At 36.3% G+C, this 21819-nt stretch overlaps 1 protein-coding gene across 6 annotated transcripts in view; it reads left to right on the plus strand.

Moving 5' to 3' along the window:
* The window catches only part of LOC128187298 (protein naked cuticle homolog 2-like), a 39714-nt gene extending 29191 nt beyond the window's left edge, over positions 1-10523 (plus strand). For all 6 annotated transcript variants that reach the window (XM_052857630.1, XM_052857629.1, XM_052857631.1 and 3 more), the window contains 4 exons: positions 292-380; positions 3454-3555; positions 5144-5628; positions 8251-10523. In XM_052857630.1, coding sequence (XP_052713590.1) covers positions 292-380; positions 3454-3555; positions 5144-5628; positions 8251-8971 — 1397 coding nt within the window. In that variant the 3' untranslated portion in view covers positions 8972-10523. The remainder of the gene's footprint in view (positions 1-291; positions 381-3453; positions 3556-5143; positions 5629-8250) is intronic.
* Positions 10524-21819: the final 11296 nt, after the last annotated feature.

Here is a 21819-nt window from a genome sequence, read left to right on the forward strand (position 1 = left end):
TTCAGTTCAAAACATTTCCCCTAAAATTTGGATATAATGATGTGAAGGAAGGGAACTCTGAAATGTTTTTACATTGTGGATAAATTTTTATTTGGGAGCAAGAAACTGCTGGTCCTATACCTGGAATTTAAAAAAATTTAGCTTTTCTGCCAAAAAAAAGATCATTTGAAATCTTTTTTATCGGGCAATCAGACTTGATGTGGGGTGAAGGGGCTTGTTCTGTGGGGGTGATAAATGTATCTGCCATGGCACATGAAGTGAGTATTAATCATCGGCAATATTTCTATTCAGTGGAACTTCCTCCACAGAAGATGGATACAGAGAATCCCAAGGTTCTGGAGTTGGAGCAGGGCCTGGATAAACCACAGCTTAATATTGAGGTAAGTCACAGCAGTCAAATTTCATTAAGACGACAGGGTGGTCATGGCCATTTTTTAGTCTATATTAATCTCCTTGAGAAGAAGAGCAATGAATAAAGATATGAAAAAATAATCCAATTTTAAAGCTAAAATACTTGGAATTTTTCTTTACTTTAAAACAGTTTTTTGACCACCCAGGCTTCTTAAAATTGATAATTCCTTCTGTATGTGAATATATATAGATTTTACTCTAGTCAAGTCTGTTTAACAAAATATTAAGTGGGTGATATGTATGCAGAAAATGAAATACAGATTGCGTTTGAGCATCCAAAAGCTATTTTTAAAATGTCATGAATATTTGACGGTGATAATGTTGATAATGATGATTAGAATATAAAGAAAAACTTGATAAAGATCAAAGCGAGAACATTTTGTCTTTTGAATAGAAATTAGGTGAGCTGCGGAATTGTATCCTGCTTCCAAGCATTCATTTGTAAATTACTATTGCAAGGTTTCATTCCAATTCGTTAAAAGTACAGAGAATTATTTTTTCTCTTTTCGGCTAATGTATTTCACCTCTGAGCATAGTGTGAAATTAAATGAGCCATGGTCGTCAAGATATATACCCTTTTATTGTGTACGAAGTCGAAGTCGGTGCCAAAGTGTGCAAGAAATGATATAGGTATTACATATATTATTGGTGGCTTTGTAATTTAATGAGGCCTTTGATGTCACTTGAAGGCGTTATGAGTTCATATTATTAAAAACATGATATCAGTTATCAGAGAAGAAAAATATTCTAAATTGATTACAGTTTATTCAGATATTTTTTACTAACTAATTTTTCTTTTTTTGACACTTGGAAGGGTTAATAAAAGTGCAAATGCAAAACATGCATATGAGATTTATTACTACCCACTTTTTAAATGAAAGGTTAAACATAAAGAAAATTGGGGGGGGGGGGGGTTGTTTTTGAGAATTTCAAATAAAACTGGCAAAGCTGTAGAGCTAAATGGCTACATATGAAATGACAGATGTCCCACTTTAATGTCTTTGCTGTACCATTGTGTACTAAGCAAGCCACACATTGGGTCAGTTCCTCAAAGCCAATCATAAACTGACTTCTAAGGAAACTTGAAACACCACCGAGTGCCCCTATATGGCATTTATGTGCTAAATTTTCAAGCCAAAACAGCCTCCAAAATAACGAATAAGTATCGAGTTCCTTTGAAACGTACATAAATAAGTAATAAAGGCGCAGCTAAAGTAATGGGAATAAAACTGCCGTCGTTCCCCCGCCGTTAGTGTCACCTCGACCGGTGTGTGTACACGGTTTAGTCATTAGTGGTAGTGAATCGCTGAGGCTTTGATGTCACTATTGAGTCTCTAATATTGATGACTTGTGAGAAATAATTGTTTACAATCTGTCCCAGCGCTTTTAGAGAGGGGACTGTCCCCTTCTACCTGAGCCGGGCAGGCTGGCCATATGTGAGGCACAGCTAACAACACACCGGGCCCTTTTGTACAGGTGGTCCCCAGTCACTATAGTAGTTGCATTCAGTGTTAAATCCCCCCACCATTCAGCTTTTTCTCTTTCTTTAATGTCACACTCCCCACTGTTTGCAGTGTCCAAGTATAATAAACTACTGTATTTGTATAAGGATAAGTTAAGCAAATTAAAATGCATCTGACTTGTTTAAAACAAACATCTTCTTGAGTAGAAGGAAGGGGGTGATGCTGATGGAATGAGATCATCTTAGATTTGTAGATGATATTTCAGATCAGGATGTTCAATCACTCCCACTTTCCTATTGTGTCTGTGATTTCCCCGGGAATTGAAATGTTAAAGGTATTGATACAAATTACTTTATTGATTGAAAATTATTGTTGATTATGAGAATAATGGAATAGAAATTGGGGGTTGAAAACCTGCATATTGTCACCGAAAAAATCTTTTGATGTCCACCCACAATTGATGTTGCTCAAACACTGAAGGAAATATCAGACAAACGATACTTTGTTTTCTCCCCGCTTTTCCAACATCCCATTTAAGTTAAGGTGGCCGATTATCATCTGAATCATAATTTTTCCTTTAGAACTGTTCCACATGAGTTTGTAGCTTCAACAGCTGACAAGAAATTAACATAGAGAGCCATTAAACGGAGACTCGCACAGTCCTGATGCCCGAGCTCGGAATTAATATTTCATTCATTTCGGGAGGACCATGTCGGTTTTGTTAGAGAACAAATAGGACCACTTATATGCTGGTAATTGCAGTTCAACTCCACTGATTATAAAGCAGTTTATAAGGGCAGGCTCGATCATTTTTTTAGCCCCCCCAACTTTTAAGTGTCCATTATCCACTATCAACTAAAGTGAATGTGGATTAAGATGCATAAATATTTAACAAGAGCAGCTTTTGAAAATGTTTTTTGAAATCATTTTATTTGTAATCTCAACCCAGTGCGCATTATGGCTCTATCAAGACCAATCTCTTAAGTGTATAAAGGTTAGTTACAGCATCAGAGTTTTTTGCTTATTTGATTTGGGGTGGGGGGATAAAGGGGTTAAAACTGAATGAAATTCCCCAAGGAAGTCATTAAGGACTTACATGACCAGCAGCCATAGATATCTGTCATTCCTCAATAACCTGCCATAAATTGATTATCTCCGTATGCAAGTGACTCCTGCAATTGCTTGCAGAAGACAACAGTTGCTCAATTTGGCTGCTACTGGCTGATTTTGCTTCTACTAGCTAGTTCGGTCTGCAGAGTCAGTGTACACAATAACACCATAACATGCACAACACTCTTCAAATTATCAGCATCTGGTGCAGAAGATTGTGTGCATGCTAACTTGAAAATCAATGGCAATGGTGAACACTTATTCCAGTTCTATTAAAGTACCTGCAGATAATGCATTTCAATTGGTGCGTTTATTAATTGAAAGTTGGGCGGGGGGGAGTATTATTTTAGGGAGGGGGTTGCAAAATAGATTGTGTGATAGGGGGTGATAGTGGATTTGAAGGTTAGATTTGGATTTTTTTTTTTTTTTTTAACTATTTTGATAAAAATGAGGATCATTTCTTTTCCAGGAATTTGAGTGTGGTGTGCATTTTGAAGGACTTGAGAAGAACAAGCAGGAATGGTCATTTACTCTCTACGATTTTGATGGGCATGGAAAAATTACCAGAGAGGTAAACTCAAACAAGGTCGAATCTGTGACACTATAAATTCTAAACCATGCAGTGACATTCAGTACCATGCAGAGAGTACACTGGTCACTTGTCTTTTGAAACAATCATCTTTATAGTATATCCTGAGAGTTCTTATTCAACAGGATGTATGTGATGCAATAAAAGCTGTTCTTAGTGGTTCCAAATGATACAATAATGACTCCACGTATGGAAATACAAACCTTCATACCCTGTTTTAAAATTCAAATGTTGAAGGGCTAAATTCTGTGTAATGCTTTAATTGTTATGTGTGGTACGTTATTTACTACATGAATGGAAACATGAACCTTCACACTTTGTTTTATGATTCAAATATTTGGTGTAATGCTAGAAAGGGTTAAAGTGATGCAAGATGATAGAGTAAGTCATACCTTTGCAGGGCAGGACTATCCCATTCATGTGATAATATAGGTCAAATGGACAAGGAATTTAATCTAGTATCATAAGTAACAAAATTACTAACTGCATAGAATTTATGACCATATTCTTTAGACAACACCCCCCCCCCCCCCCCAAAAAAAAAAAAAAAAAAAAAAAAAGAAAGATTAATTGTTGATTTTTTTGCTCTGATCTTTTTTTGTATGCACAAAAACCCTCTGCTTGTCAAGATAAAAAACAAAATATACGTATATTTAGTCAACAGGTGGAGACGTATTATCTGTTTAATAGCAGCTTGTTTAGTTAGGGGGGAAACGGGAACAGCTGCTTCAGAGATAGAGTGACGGGTTTATTTTTCAAATGAATGTGTGAGGATTTAAGTGATCAAAGGCCAGAGCTACAATGAGTACATGTTTAAAGAATTTGATTGTTCTTTTTTCCCTCTTTTTCTGTTATCAAGTTTCTTTTTTATTCTTTAGGTTTTTTACGCATAAAAAATTAAAACTAATTTATAAAAGTACACAGTCAAATAATTTAGAAACCATGGCAGACCATTTTAATTACACATAGTGCAAGATATTGGACAAGGTTTTTGTGATAAGCCAAGGGATAAAAAAAAAGTAAAAACCAAATATATGTGTTTGAAGTAGTAAGTGTATGGGAGCCCTGCATTCCAACTCATTGAATGGGTTTCCCAGTTATCAGCATTAAAAAAGATACTCTTTAACATAAGCGCTGGTGGGATTTGTATCATATCACTTTAATAAAGCTAACCCTTGTCTCAGGAATGTATCAAAAGGGTACTTTGTATGCCTCAGTGCATGTTCTGGGCAAATATCCATCTGTCATAACAGTGCATCATGCTGAAGAGGGAGAATAGAGAGAATGCGATAGCCGGGAATGAAAAAAACAGTTGTTTGTGTGCCTCCCTTTTCTTTCTCATTGCAAGCGGTAGATCACTGAAAAATTCACCTGCTACAGAACAGTATAAAGATAGCTAATTGACAGCAGATGAGTGAAAAGTCCAATGTCTGAAAGAAATATAAAGAATGAAAAATGCATACACTTTCAGGTGTTGGTGTCAAGATCTGTCCAGTGTATGATAATAAATGCATTTCTCTTGCTACACAGAAGTCACTTTCATTTTGCTCTTTTCTTTCTGTGTTTTCAGGACCTGTCAAGTTTGCTGAAAGCTCTGCATGATGCTGTAGGATCGTCAATTAAGATCCCTTCCAATGGGACCAAGACCCTCAAACTGAGGCTTACAGTGGGACAAGACAACACGCAACTGCCCGAAAACAAGTCTCCCTCCAAGGGCAAAAGGGAGAAGGTCAAGGACAGTGATAAGGTGAAGGTCAAGGACAGTGATAAGGTGAAGGACGTTCCTAAATCAAAAGAGTTTGCGAAACTCAACAATAACCTGACAGCCACTCATGTACAGTTGCCTGCCAAGCAGTGCAATAGTGACTTACAAGAAAGGGTAAAAGGACAATGTCAGAACTCCTGTCAGGTCAAAGGTCATAACCCCTGCACGGCCCAGAGTCAGGATTTTCTGTGTTCAGGATCCAAGAGAATTCAGCTGACCTCTCAGGAAAGGCAGCAGCTTGTGGAACTGGTTCAGGAAAACATGGAGAGAAACCATGTGAAACAGCTCAGGTAATTGTTGGTTTTATTCCAGATCATATTAAAGTCATTTCAGGATTTGAACAACATATTATTCAAAAATTTTGTGGGTAATATAAACTATTATTAGTGGTGACAAACTGCACCGCACCAAGAAACACACTGAAAGTTATTGAAATTGGATGTTAAAGTGTAATTGAAATGCAAACAAATTTTTGCCACTCGAGTGCTTTCACTTGGTATTCACACAGATTGCAATATAAAGTGTATGCTCTTGGGGGCAGAAGTGTTATTTTCAATCTATAAAAATATTTCTTTTTGAAAACAAGAATCATTTAATCTGCACCGTTAGAATATTGCCTCCATTGAGGACAATTCAAGAAAGAGTTCTTTTTTATTTAAGGGGGGAGGAGGAATCTATGGACTTTTAACATGTTGGGCTCATTTGAGCAAACATGCCAAGTGTGTGTAAAAATCCTTTTATTCTTGTGATATTTCTACATCATTTTTTGAGATCACACAGAATAAATGAATAAAATTGCCATCTGAAAATGTTTCTGGGAGTAATTAAGCAGCAATGGAAGAAAGTTTTATTTGTGAGCCTCCGTTTGAAGTTCAAACATGTAATGCAATCAGACTAGCTACTGAGGCAGAAAAACTCTTTGAACTGATGAGGATACTGGAGCTCAGGATGGAGCAATATATTGTCTCCTTTTGCCAGTGATAAAAAAAACCCATATTAGCCTTAATGAAAGAGAGTAAATGGGACAATTGTTGTCATGTTTTTACAATTACGCTTGGATTTATATATCTTTTCATGTGAAGTGACCAGGAAATCTGTCAAGCATTTTCATTTTTAGACATGATAGCTAGCTTAAAACACTATGTAGAAGTATTGAGGAATTCATTATAATGTACAGTTTAGATGTTTTTATGAAAAAAATATGTTAGTGTATTTGTAATATAAACCTGATAAAGTGAAAAACTACTCAAGATAAAGAAGAGATCCCTCTCAACAAAGTTGGTATATTAGTCTTTCTCTGTGTGCATGTTCAAAATGTGTTCAGAGACAGAAACCACTGTTTATGTTAAACTTACTAACTCCCTATATAAGGACCTACCGGTAGTTGAATCTCAGACAATCACCTCAGTATGATTTTATTTTTACCTTTCCCCTCTTTCTTTCTCAAAAGATATCTTCTCTCATCAGTTCTTCATGGATGTATCACTGGTAAATTGTTACATGTGTTATGGACATTCCTTTGTGAAATGTTTATTTAATATAAAATCAGACTCCTGGTGAAATGGAAATTCCTCTTTGAATATTTATTTGGTATTGAAAGATCACTCAATGTACAGTTTAGTTTTTCACCAAATCTTGCATTAATGGCTCTATTTTTTAAAAAGGTTCATCGGATTAAATTGTAATAGTGGATTCAGTTAACAACATCTCGTTCAAGTTGTTAGGGATTGCCAAGCATCTTTCCAGTAGTTCTTTTCTGGTAGATGTTCTTAATCTGAGAAGATCAAAACTTGTTCTGTACTTGAAATTTACTGGTAGAACTTCCTTCAAAGGGAAGAACTGTTTAGGAAGAGAAATGAAAGAGAATAATTTTGGGGTCTTCAAAGTTAAATCAAAGGTCCAGTAGGCTGACATGTGCTTTATTCTACCTTTATTCATTAGGAGAAAGAGGGGAGATAGAAGAAAAACTCACAGAAGTCAAGTCAATTTTCACAATGACATCCTTTTAAAGGAAAGAAATTAGGAATCTTGTGTGTGGATATTAGTTGGCTTCAAAGATAGTGTGTGGCTTTGTGTAAATTGAATATGATCCATCAGAGATTTGTTTTATGACTTATTCAAAGACAAAAACCAAAATTGGGAAGCTCAAAGAGGGATAAATTAAGGATTTCAAAGATCTCTCATAGCAGGAAAAAAATCTTTTACAATAAAGAGTTCTTGGTTCTGACTTTAGTTTTACCCTGGTGTATCAAACTTGGGGTTTTCTTGCTGGCTTCAAAGAAGTTTATGCATTGATAAAAGAATTGTTTGGTGTAGAAGACAATGTTTTTGTGTTTATGAACACAAGACTCCTTTTAAGATACTGATTTCAAAAGGATTGGACTCTTTTCATTTTGGCTTTAGATGTTTAGAATTGTTGTTATTTTGTAAACATTTCAAAGACATTTTTTTTAATTAAGAATTATTTATTTTTTACTTGATAATTGATGAATGATATGATTTTCCTAAACAAATCAGTTATTTCTTCAAAACAACAAAGGGTGTGTTGGATGTTCATATCAAATGTGCGTATCATTTCGTACGTACATTGAGTGCAAAATGATATTGGTTTTCATGGTTAACTTTGATCAACAGACAACACACCCTTATGTTTTGCAGAATTTGTTTAATTTCTTGCCTGAGTTAAGATTACCATTGAACTTCAGTATCTTGATTTTTCAAATTTATGGAAGTAATTTGGAAGTCCCAATCACTCTTTATTTTATTTTGACGTCAATATCTCGAACCTTTAGAAATCTTACAGATTTTCTGTTGCCCTAATGCTTGAGTTCAAGATAGTGCAATTTTACTTTAGGGTGTTTTGCTTTTGCAAATGTATAACTTAAGTTATATTTTCTTTAATTCATTTGTAGACGACATCATAGTGACTGTCGAGGAACGACGACACATGAGCACTCGCACCACAAACGACGCCACAGGGTTCACTGTACCAACGTGGTGACATGCAACAATCAAACCAGCACGGCAACACCCGCCAACAACAACCCCAACCCCAATAATCAGGAGGAACGGGCGAAAGAATGCCAGGACAGGCGCAACTACTACCTCGACCTAGCCGGGATTGAGCACAATGCCAAACCTCAGTCCTCAGCACAGAACCTCAACAACAGCGTTGGACAATCAGCACGAACCGCAGCGGACCACTTGCGGTCCAAGAGTCAGGAAACCAGCAAGAAATGTGATAACCTCCAGCGCGAGTCACAGAGAATCAAACAACAGCATTTGGACAGTGTCAAGACTGAGCATTTAAGGTCAAGGTCATTTGACCCCCAGGAGGTGGAGACCAAGTCACCAAAGGGACACCACAAGGGCTCCTCACCGCACAAGCACGGACGGTTTCGCCCAGTGAGTCTGCCAGTGCATGTGCCTGATTCAATGTCCCATTATCACCGGCGTCATCGCCACAGAGACAAAGATCACGACCTTGCAATGCAGCAGGTCGCGGAGTGGATAGAGCGTGAACACGCGTGTGACGTGGTGGATGGGGACAAAATAGTGGTTCAAAAGCACGAACACCACCACTTCCACGAGCATCACCACCATCACCATTATCATCATTATTATGAGGCATGAACAAGTCACTGGAATCCATTAGAGTATTGTTATGTTACTTTTAGAGTTTAATTTAAAATCTTAATGAATTTCTCTTTTCCCTTGCATTTTCCTTGACATGATTTTTTCCCTTTTTTTTTTAACTGTATGGCCTTGTGATTTGTTATGTTATTTTTTTATCTCCCTCCTCTTCTTCTAATGCTCAGAGTCGGGAGAGAAAATGCCTGGCCAGTGAAATGTATGTTCTTGAAATGTTTTCATGTGATAAATCATGTCCTCTTATTGTATATAATTTTGTTTAAAATACTCAGTCTCACATCCATGCCTGTACATTCATCAATCTTTTTCCCTTGTAGGGAAAACTTAATTTCTCTTTGCTTTATGCTGGTTCATATGCTTACATCATGAAATACCAGACTCATTTTTTTTGTTGGCATTCAAAAAAATGGTTTTCATTTCATACATTCATAAATTATTTGATCTGGTTTTTTTCCCCTGCATATTTATGTGTAAATAAAATGTTATTATTAGTTCATTTAGTATTCAGTTCAACAAAAATGGCAAATAATTTTGAAATGTACAAAAACATTTTTAGTTTTTTTTTTTTTCATTTTCAAATAAAATGTCAAATATTATAAACAATCAGCTCTGTTTGCTATAGGAAGTTCAATATAAAGGAGGGGTTATTTTTTTTTTTTTTGGCCCGTTATCTGTGAAACATATTGAGTGTCTCTGAAAGATGAATGGCTGATATCGAGTGTGTATGTTTACGTAGATCTGATATTTTTGATTCTACTGTATGGAGATGGCTCCTTTTTTATCGAGCTTTTTTTGTCTGGGAGAAGATTAAAGATGTACCAAATGGGACTTGATATCTCGCAGTGAATACCTGTTCCTTTTATTTCAGCGATAAAAATACATTTACCAGGCCAACTAAATGTTACATTTTTTTGGGTAGTTCTAATATTTCTTTCCATTGATGCTTTTGATGAGATGTAACTCGATTTATGAATTTTGGATCTAGAACATTTTTATGTAGATAAAAAGAAATGTTTTCCCTCGTAATACATCTATATAAAAGATAAAAATTAGAGCTGCATGTGTTTGATGGAAACCATGCAAAGTAAGAGGCAAAAGCTGTCGGAAATTTCTGAAAATAACTGGTATTTGGAAATTCTGGCATTTTTTGGGGGGGGGGGGGGGGTTGACAAAGTACAGAGAATGATGTATACATTTATCTATTACTGGTGGGCATGACGTTTGAGTGACCGAGTGAATGTGACCTTGAACTTGACCAGACAATGAGATTGACCTGTCCTTAACCTACCTCAGCCAATGATGTAACTCGCACACCTGTGCGTGGAAATGTACAAATATGATCCGTTAGTCATAATTGTATACACATATATTTTGTTCTTATTTTTTTTTTTTCGTCTGCAAAGGGCAATTTATCTTAAAACATATTGTATGAATCTCATTGGAATATCTCCTCACCCTTGATTTTTGGTGCTGATTAATTTGAAATTTCAGACTTTTATTGCAGAAAAAATGGACAAAAATATGGACATGTAACAAGAAGTTTCGAGTACCTTTGCTGATGGTACCTTTATAAGTATCAATGTTTCTGAGAAAAACTTTTTGATGGACGATGTGTTTAAAATCTTTTTTTGTTAAGATTACAATGGTATTGTTATATATCACCCTTTTTTGTGGAAATGTTGAAATAAAATTTATGAAATCAAAATCGGAATATTTTGTAATTTCAATTGATTGGCCAAAGCATTTGGAAAGAGAGATAACTCTAATATATGCACTTCCCCATTGAAAGCAATAAGATGAAATTCTCTCCTAGTAGCTATTTAAATCATGAACTAATCATGAACAAAAAGTCTACCATATATATTGAAAATATAGAAAGGACTAGCAACTTGCAGCCACTTTAGATGCAAGTGTGTAAAGCTATCCGATCCTTGACAAACTATTAGTAGTTTTCCGACAAACGTAAATATGAGGCGCCCGGCGACATTTATTTGCTATTTTATTTAGTATACATGTATTAAATTTAAAAAAAAAAATCAAATACGAAGTTTTCAATCTCAATCGCTTACAAAAATTCCCATAGAAGACTTCCTGGTTCCAGTTAGTATCACGAACAGTCGGCAAATCTTTCCGCCCGGTTTTCTCTTTCATCTGAGATTGTTCGGGAAAAAAACGTTTATATTTGTTCAGCAGTTGTCACCTTTAAGCTAAGAATAGCTTTCTGACAGATCATGTATGAAATGGCGTGTCTTTTAAGGCAAACATTATCTGACACCTGTTTGAAAATCGGGATGAGGACCTGGGTTGGCTAATGACTGCAACAAATCTTTATGAACCAAATTAGAAAACAATTGCATTGGGCTAATTTGCTCTGTCGACCCCCCCCCCCCTTCCCCTACATCCATGCGGCCACACATTTACGAATTCAGTGCCACATATTATGGAAATTTTTTTGTAAGAAGCAAACCTCCTCAAACTCAGTGTATAAAAAAATCATCCAAAAATTGTCGATTTCATATTCAACAGTAGGGCTGTGGGTTTTTGTTATACACTGCATTGGTTTTGGTGGTGGGCGCCTACAATGTATGAGTAAAGGTTATTGCTCTTTTGGTGGAAATGAAACATTCAAACTTCAATTATAATTATAAAGCAGCCTCGGTCCAATCCTTTAGAAAATATTCTGATGACACGCTGATAATCATATATGCAGCTAGAAAATATAAACTCTGCTTTGTTATTTTCCTTTTTTCTTTCCTTCTCAAATTAAACCATACATTTCTCTTTAACCTTAATTCTATACTAATTGAAATCACGAATACAGATTGTAGAGGATATGTACATATGTCAAACACATTCTCTCTCTCTGTCTCTCTCTCTCAAAAAATAAAAAAAATAAAATAAATTTATTATGCATTAATCAATGTGACTGTCAAAGAACCAATTTAAATATACAGTATGATACAATAAATATTCGTGTAAAATCGCGTTTACATACTGTATACATTTTACAGTTCAAATTTTATCTTTTATTTATCTCGCCTGGCATCTAAAGATTCAGAGATGGATCTATGTAACTTTTTCATAAATGTAAAATACACGCATTGTATCAGGAGAGAAGTTCTAAGCAGCATGTAAGTACACCATAATAGCAATAATCCTTAAAGCAATATGAGCTGTATTTTTCAGAATTTTATTTTGCTGTAAAAACCTGTTAGTATGGTAAGTCTGCATAAAACTTAAATTTTTATGATAAATAAGGTTTGAAAAAATCATTAATTTTTGTTAGAAGAAAATCTCTTCTAAGGAACATAAAGCAAATCAATTTTTGTACAGGAAGACAATAATTCAATTTCGCTCCAATTAAGGTTCCTGAACGGCCCTTTTCACAAACATTTGGCGAAAGGAAATTGTATGGATCCAAGCACTATTGATATTGAACTCCAGTCTCGTTCAACCAGACGCTCAGCTGTCTCCGTTAATCTCCGACAAGCAGGAGAGCCTCTCTGTTTGTCGGAGATTTACGGTGAGAGCCAAGCGTTTGGTTGAACGAGACTATATTAAGCTCTGGCGTAGGAATACATGAGACTTCAAAAACATCTAAATTGTTCGTATTTTATAAAATCTGACTATTTTCAAAGTGTTTATAGATAAGTTTCCTTGAAAAACAGTGCTTCAGCATACATTACATCGAATTTTTCTATTATATTCAAGAACTAAGACTTGCCAGCGGTGATGATTTGTGCTTAGGTTCAAACACTGTTTCCCTTTCGGTTTGCCAGAGTAACTGCATAGGAGAGTTGATTAAAATCAACTCTCAAAAAAGGTTGTCTTTCTTAGTTTAGATTAGAGAGAGAGAGAGAGAGAGAGAGAGAGAGAGAGAGAGAGAGAGAGAGAGAGAGAGAGAGAGAGAGAGAAGAGAGAGAGAGAGAGAGAGAGAGAGAGAGAGAGAGAGAGAGAGAGAGCATTCAGCCTCCTTGAGGTGGATTATTGGGGGTGGGCATGAAATTAATGATATTGAGATGTATTCAAATGTTTTGTTTGACTTCTCATAAATATCATAAAGAGGATGGGTGGATAAGGCGTGTAAAATGCCTATTTAAAGATAGATAGAATGTTGAAAAATTTAAAATGTCAACAAAACTGGTAATGTTTTTTTCTATAAAATCATTCAAAACAATGTATATTAAACACAACATCGATTTGTACCTTAAATGTGTTCAATACTAAGTCTTGGGGTATATTGGTTTATTAATCTGATGTATGCGTATCAAAATCTCCAAATATTGTCATTTTAATAACTTCAATGCCTTTTCTTTTAAAGAGTGGGTCTGTGCTCCATATTAGATCTATTGTCAAGGTCTAAATAAGGTCTAATGGAAAACAAAACGATTTCAATCAACAAAAACGTAGTGAGATGGCCCATTCTACAATAAAAATATTAATTTGTATCTCAATAATTGAACGTGTTTTAAAAATAATACCAGTCCGTAAATTTGTGGCCAAAGTCGCATATAGCATTTAAACGAAGCACTTTGTTGTGACTGAAATAGTAAGAGCACCAGACAAAAGTTAACTATACATGTTTAGGCTTTTTAGCTCACCTGAGCTGAAAGCTCAAGTAAGCTTTTCTGATTACTTTTTGTCCGGCGTCCGTCTGTCTGTCTGTAAAATTTTCGACTTCTTCTCCTGAACCACTTGGCCTATTTCAACCAAATTTGGCACAGAGCATCATTGGGTAAAGGGGATCAAAGTTTGTTAAAATAAAGAAGCACGCCCTATTTTAAGGGGAAATAATTAGGATTTATTGAAAATTTTGTGATTATTTTTTAGCTCACCTGAGCTGAAAGCTCAAGTGAGCTATTCTGATCACATTTTGTCTGTCGTCCGTCTGTCCGCCCGTCTGTCCGTCCGTCTGTCCGTCCGTCTGTCCGTAAACTTTTCACATTTTCAACATCTTCTCAAGAACTTCTGGGCCAATTTCAACCAAACTTGGCACAAATCATCCTAAGGCTAAGGGGATTTAAAGTTGTGAAAATTAAGGGCCCCACCCGTTTTCAAGGGGAGATAATTTGAAATTAAAGAAAAATTTCGAGAAATTTTCAAAAATCTTCTTCTCAAGAACCAGAAAGCCAGGAAAGCTGAATCTTGTGTGGAAGCATCCTCAGGTACTGTAGATTCAAAGTTTTGAAATTCATGACCCCCGGGGGTAAGGTTGGGCCACAATGGGGGGGGGGGGGGGTTCGAAGTTTTACATAGGAATCTATAGAGTAAATCTTTAAAAATCTTCTTCTCAGTAACTAATCAGCCAGCAAAGCTGAAACTTGTGTGGAAACATCCTCAGGTAGTGTAGATTCAAAGTTGTGAAATTCATGACCCCCGGGGGTAGGGTGGGGCCACAATGGGATGTCGAAGTTTTACATAGGAATATATAGAGTAAATCTTTTAAAATCTTCTTCTCAGAAACTAATCAGCCAGCAAAGCTGAAACTTGTGTGGAAGCATCCTCAGGTAGTGTAGATTCAAAGTTGTGAAATTCATGACCCCCAGGGGTAGGGTGGGGCCACAATAGGGGGTCGACATTTTACATAGGAATATATAGAGTAAATCTTTAAAAATCTTCTTCCCAGAAACTAATCAGCCAGCAAAGCCGAAACTTGTGTGGAAGCATCCTCAGGTAGTGTAGATTCAAAGTTGTGAAATTCATGACCCCCGGGGGTAGGGTGGGGCCACAATGGGATGTCGAAGTTTTACATAGGAATATATAGAGTAAATCTTTTAAAATCATCTTCTCAGAAACTAATCAGCCAGCAAAGCTGAAACTTGTGTGGAAGCATCCTCAGGTAGTGTAGATTCAAAGTTGTGAAATTCATGACCCCCAGGGGTAGGGTGGGGCCACAATAGGGGGTCGACATTTTACATAGGAATATATAGAGTAAATCTTTAAAAATCTTCTTCTCAGAAACTAATCAGCCAGCAAAGCTGAAACTTGTGTGGAAGCATCCTCAGGTAGTGTAGATTCAAAGTTGTGAAATTCATAACCCCCAGGGGTAGGGTGGGGCCACAATGGGGGGGTCGAAGTTTTACATAGGAATATATAGAGTAAATCTTTTAAAATCTTCTTCTCAGAAACTAATCAGCCAGCAAAGCTGAAACTTGTGTGGAAGCATCCTCAGGTAGTGTAGATTCAAAGTTGTGAAATTCATGACCCCCGGGGGTAGGGTGGGGCCACAATGGGATGTCGAAGTTTTACATAGGAATATATAGAGTAAATCTTTTAAAATCTTCTTCTCAGAAACTAATCAGCCAGCAAAGCTGAAACTTGTGTGGAAGCATCATCAGGTAGTGTAGATTCAAAGTTGTGAAATTCATGACCCCCGGGGGTAGGGTGGGGCCACAATGGGGGGGTCGAAGTTTAACATAGGAATATATAGAGTAAATCTTTAAAAATCTTTTTCTCAGAAACTAATCAGCCAGCAAAGCTGAATCTTGTGTGGAAGCATCCTCAGGTAGTGTAGATTCAAAGTTGTGAAATTCATGACCCCCGGGGGTAGGGTGGGGCCACAATAGGGGGTCGACATTTTACATAGGAATATATAGAGTAAATCTTTAAAAATCTTCTTCTCAGAAACTAATCAGCCAGCAAAGCTGAAACTTATGTGGAAGCATCCTCAGGTAGTGTAGATTCAAAGTTGTGAAATTCATGACCCCCAGGGGTAGGATGGGGCCACAATGGGGGGGGGGGTCGAAGTTTTACATAGGAATATATAGAGTAAATCTTTTAAAATCTTCTTCTCAGAAACTAATCAGCCAGCAAAGCCGAAACTTGTGTGGAAGCATCCTCAGGTAGTGTAGATTCAAAGTTGTGAAAATCATGACCCCCAGGGGTAGGGTGGGGCCACAATGGGGGGGGGGGGCGAAGTTTTACATAGGAATATATAGAGTAAATCTTTCAAATCTTCTTCTTAGAAACTAATCAGCCAGCAAAGCTGAAACTTGTATGGAAGCATCCTCAGGTAGTGTAGATTCAAAGTTGTAAAATTCATGACCCCCGGGGGTAGGGTGGGGCAACAATAGGGGGTCGAAGTTTTACATAGGAATATATAGAGTAAATCTTTTAAAAACTTCTTCTCAGAAACTAATCAGCCAGCAAAGCTGAAACTTGTGTGGAAGCATCATCAGGTAGTGTAGATTCAAAGTTGTGAAATTCATGACCCCTGGAGTTAGGGTGGGGCCACAATGGGGGGTCGAAGTTTAACATAGGAATATATAGAGTAAATCTTTAAAAATCTTTTTCTCAGAAACTAATCAGCCAGCAAAGCTGAAACTTGTGTGGAAGCATCATCAGGTAGTGTAGATTCAAAGTTGTGAAATTCATGACTCCCGGTGATAGGGTGGGGCCACAATAGGGGGTCGAAGTTTTACATAGGAATATATAGAATAAATCTTTAAAAATATTCTTCTCAGAAACTAATCAGCCAGGAAAGCTGAAACTTGTGTGGAAGCATCTTCAGGTAGTGTAGATTCAAAGTTGTGAAATTCATGACCCCCGGTGATAGGGTGGGGCCACAATAGGGGGTCGAAGTTTTACATAGGAATATATAAATAAATCTTTTAAAAATCTTCTTCTTAGAAACTAATCAGCCAGTAAAGCTGAAACTTATGTGGAAGCATCCTCAGGTAGAGTAGATTCAAAGTTGTGAAAATCATGACCCCCGGGGGTTGGGTGGGACTGCAATAGGGGGTCGAAGTTTTACATAGGAATATATAGAGTAAATATTTTAAAATCTTCTTCTCAGAAACTAATCAGCCAGCAAAGCTGAAACTTGTGTGGAAGCATCCCCAGGTAGTGTAGATTCAAAGTTGTGAAATTCATTGCCCCGGTGATAGGGTGGGGCCACAATAGGGGGTCGAAGTTTTACATAGAAATATATAGAGTAAATCTTTAAAAATCTTCTCAGAAACTAATCAGCCAGCAAAGCTGAAACTTGTGTGGAAGCATTCTCAGGTAGTGTAGATTCAAAGTTGTGAATTTCATGACCCCCAGGGGTAGGGTGGGGCCACAATGGGGGGTCGAAGTTTTACATAGGAATATATAGAGTAAATCTTTTAAAATCATCTTCTCAGAAACTAATCAGCCAGCAAAGCTGAAACTTGTGTGGAAGCATCCTCAGGTAGTGTAGATTCAAAGTTGTGAAAATCATGACCCCCGGGGGTAGAGTGGGGCCACAATGGGGGGGGGGGTCGAAGTTTTACATAGGAATATATAGAGTAAATCTTTTAAAATTCTTCTTCTTAGAAACTAATCAGCCAGGAAAGCTGAAACTTGTATGGAAGCATCCTTAGGTAGTGTAGATTCAAAGTTGTGAAATTCATGACCCCTGGGGGTAGGATGGGGCCACAATGGGGGGTCGAAGTTTTACATAGGAATATATAGAATAAATCTTTAAAAATCTTCTTCTCAGATACTAACCAGCCAGGAAAGCTGAAACTTGTGTGGAAGCATCCTCAGGTAGTGTAGATTCAAAGTTGTGAAAATCATGACCCCTGGGGTTAGGGTGGGGCCACAATGGGGGCTCGAAATTTTACATAAGAATATATAGAGTAAATCTTTAAAAATCTTCTTCTTAGAAACTAATCAGCCAGTAAAGCTGAAACTTGTGTGGAAGCATCCTCAAGAAGTGTAGATTTAAAGTTGTGAAAATCGTGACCCCTGGAGGTAGGGTAGGGCAACAATAGGGGGTCTTCTTCTCAGAAACTAATCAGCCAGATGATTCTTTATAATTGTTTAGACTTTAGCTCCAGGACAATTCTTCGGCCTCACAAGAAGGTTCAGAGTTTGATGTAGCTTTATATCCCATATATAAACAATTGTTAAGGATCTTTTTGAGAACTGCAATACTCAACATGTGATATGACTATAAAATCATCCTGTTAGAAAAGGGACTTATGATTATAAACATAAGAATATCAAGGGGGAAAAGTGGATTTTATTTATACAGGATCTACATGTAATATTGTACATTGTCCAGATTGTTTGTATTATGACTCCATTAAGCTGATTTTATCATACCTATTGTTCCTCAGGTGAGCGATGTGGCCCATGGGCCTCTTGTTAAAAATCTTCTGATGAAAAACCATTTGGCCAGAAAAGCTGCAACTTATGTGGAAGCATCCTCAGATAGTGTAGATTCAAATTTGTTCAAGTTATAGTCCCCAGGGGTAAGGTGGGGCCACAATGGGGAGTCGAAGTTTTACATAGAATATACCTTTAAAAATCCTCTTCTCCAAAAAAAATTTGGCCAGAAAAGCTGCAACTTGTGTGAAAGCATCCTCAGATCGTGTAGATTCAAATTTGTTCAAATCATGGTTCCAGGGGGTAAGGTGAGGCCACAATGCGGGGTAGAAGTTTTACATAGGAGTATACACAGTTAATCTTTAAAAATCTTCTTCTCTAAAACCATTTGGCCAGAAAAACTGAAACTTGTGTGGAAGCATCATCAGATCGTGTAGATTCAAGTTTGTTCAAATTATAGTCCCCGGGGGTAAGTTGGGGCCACAATGGGAAGTCGAAGTTTTACATAAGAGTATATCTTTAAAAATCTTCTTCTTAAAAACCATTGGCCAGAAAAGCTGCAACTTGTGTGGAAGCATCCTCAGATCGTGTAGATTCCAATATGCTCAAATCATGGTTCCCGGGGTAAGGTGAGGCCACAATGGGGGTAGAAGTCTTACATAAGAGTATATAGAGTTAATCTTTCTAAGTTTTATATAGGAGTATATAGAGTTAATTTACTTTTTAAAAACCAATTGGACAGAAAAGCTGCAACTTGTGTGGAAGCATCATCAGATTCAAGTTTGTTCAAATCATGGTCCCCAGGAGTAAGATTGGCCCCCAAAGGATGGGGTGTGAAAGCTTTACATAAGAGTCTATAGAGTTAAACCTAAAAAATTTAATTCTAAAAAAAACAATAGGCCAGAAAAGCTGAAACTCGTGTGGAAGCATCCTCAGATAGTGTAGATTCAAGTGTGTTCAAATCATGGTCCCCAGGGGTAAGATTGGCCCACAAGGGAGGGAGGGTGGGGGTGAAAGCTTTACATAAGAGTCTATAGAGTTAAACCTTAAAACTTTAATTCTAAAAAAACCAATAGGCCAGAAAAGCTGAAACTCGTGTGGAAGAATCCTCGGACATTGTAGATTCAAGTGTGTTCAAATCATGGTCCTTGGGGGTAAGGTGGGGCCACAATGGGGAGGTAGAAGTTTTACAAAGGAGTATTTAGAATTAATCTTTAAAAATCTTTTTTCTCAAAAACCATTTGGCCAGAAAAGCTGAAACTTGTGTGGAAGCATTCTCAGATCGTGTAGATTCAAGTTTGTTCAAACCATGTTCCCTGGGGGTAAGTTGGGGACACAATGGGGGGGGGTCAACTTTTTACATAGGAATATAAAGAGAAATTTTATTTTAAATCTTCTACTTAAAACACGACTGACCAGAAAAGCTGTAACTTGTGTGAAGTATCATCAGGTAAGGTAGATTCAAGTTTAGTCAAATCATGATCCATGGGGGTAGGGTAGGGGCACAATGGGGACCGGTTAAATATTTACAAAGGAATATATTGAGAAAAATCTTTTTCTAAAAAAAACCATTTTCTTAGAAAAGGTGCAACATTAATGAAAGCAACCTTATATTGTATAGATTCAAATTTATCAAATTCATATTTTTCAGGAGTAGGATGGAGCCACATGGGGTGGGGGGGGTCCAATTTTACAAAGGAAAACATTTTAAATTCACCAAAACTCAAATGTTATTATACATGTATATGGTTTTACTTATATGAATATTTTTTATTCTTTAAAATTGTTAAGACTTTGGCTTCTGGACAATTCTTGGGACTCACAAGTTTGATGGAGGTTTAGATCCCATTTGATTTAGATCTTCTTGAGGACTGTAATGCTCAATATGTAAAATGACTATACTGTGACAAAAAGGGATCAATGATGAACTGAATATCTACAGAAAAAATTGATTTTTTAAAATACAATATCTGTTAGACTACATTTTCCATAATTTTTTTGGGTATATTACTTTGTAAAGCTCATTTTATAATGTCTATTGTTGCTCAGGTGAGCTATGTGGCCCATGGGCCTCTTGTTTATGTTGTGGGTTCGAAACTACAAAACTTGATTCAGTGGGGGGTTTTTCTTATCGTTTGTTAGATATATTAAAAAAAGAATATAGTTAGAAAGTGTGCTTTTGCAGACTTGTATTATAACATTATCAAATAGATTGAATGGGAAAATTAAATTTGAAATTGTAATTTATGACTAAACCAAATGGGCATTTGCGCTATCTTATTCCCCCATCTTCTTTTGTCTATATTTGATCGAATAATCTACACGTTTCTAAATATGTGCGGATACAAATCAATTATTAGCATTGATTTTTTATTACGCCAAAATTCCCGAATACATGCATGTATATACGTATTGTATATACGTACTGCATGGGTGAACATTGATTTTATAAGATAGAACATTACAGATTTTCTTGCGTAATTTCAAAAGAGGGTGTGGATTTTGTTGATATATTGGACACGCAGAAGATATAAAAATTTTTAGTCTTTGTCCTGGTAAGTACGTAGACCGGAAAATATTAATTAATGAAGCAATTAAGCGTTGATTATTATGACGCGTATAGTTCTAATTTGCACACTTAGCACTTGAGGACAGTTGTAAACTTGTCTTTTCACAAAATAGAAAAAGTTTCGTCAAAACTACAATATGCAATGGGTTTAAATGAACAGACCCTGGTTTAAATTTATTGTTAAGATATTGAATGATGGTGGTCTATCTTTGATTTTGTACTAACAAAATGTAAATACCCAATGGCTTAAGAAAACTGTTTTTCATATACTTCTAGACCAATTCAAGCAGTCATGGAATAGTGAAATGTATGATTCATCAAAAGGTATTAACTATAGAATTTTTAAAACCACGTTATCCTTGGAAAAATACTTATTAGATCTGCCTATTAAATACCAGAATTTTTTTGTACTTTTAGAACAGGTAATGCTTAACTGCCTATAGAACGATGTAGATACATCGTGAAAACCTTATATGTACCATAAGCAACTGTATTGAAATAAGAGATGAATTTCATTATTTATTTCATTGTACAGATGTAACAATTAAAGATTAGATAGTTTTATACGTACATACCTTCATATTTCTACACACAACCAAATGTTTACAAATTTCAACAACTTTTTAATACTAATAATAAAAATTGTTAATTAATCTGTGTAAATTCATTAAAGTTATAATTGAGAGTTAGCTCTCTAGGTTACTCTCCAATGCATGCGATGTATGTATTATGCAGTTCAGAGAATAAAGAAATTGTCATTGTCAAAATTCTCATGCTTGGATCTACAGGAGATTTGCGATTCGTTTCAGTTACTAACTTTAAGTAATGAAATAAAGTTTAAACTGAAAATTAACCGGCCCCCTCCTAAGAACCGCAGAGGAACATGGGGGGGGGGGGGGGGCGCAGATCCAGATCCAGAAATTACGTGCCTGGTGTACTTACGTCCAAAACCATAATGAAAATCATGGATCAAATAGATATTGCAATATCTGCATATTTTGCAAGCATTGTTTTGTTTAATCCCGAAAGCTGAAAAACATGTGTGTTGTCTACCTAAGAACAATTTAAAACGAGATGTCTGTGAATCTATATCTATTGAAGAGGGCTATATTTCGCGTCACATCGAAAAATATAGAATGCATACCAAATGAATATATATACATTATAAATAATTAAGTTTTTATATTAA

The sequence above is a fragment of the Crassostrea angulata genome, chromosome 6 (assembly GCF_025612915.1).
Source record: "Crassostrea angulata isolate pt1a10 chromosome 6, ASM2561291v2, whole genome shotgun sequence".
Classification (NCBI taxonomy): Eukaryota; Metazoa; Mollusca; class Bivalvia; order Ostreida; family Ostreidae; genus Magallana; species Magallana angulata.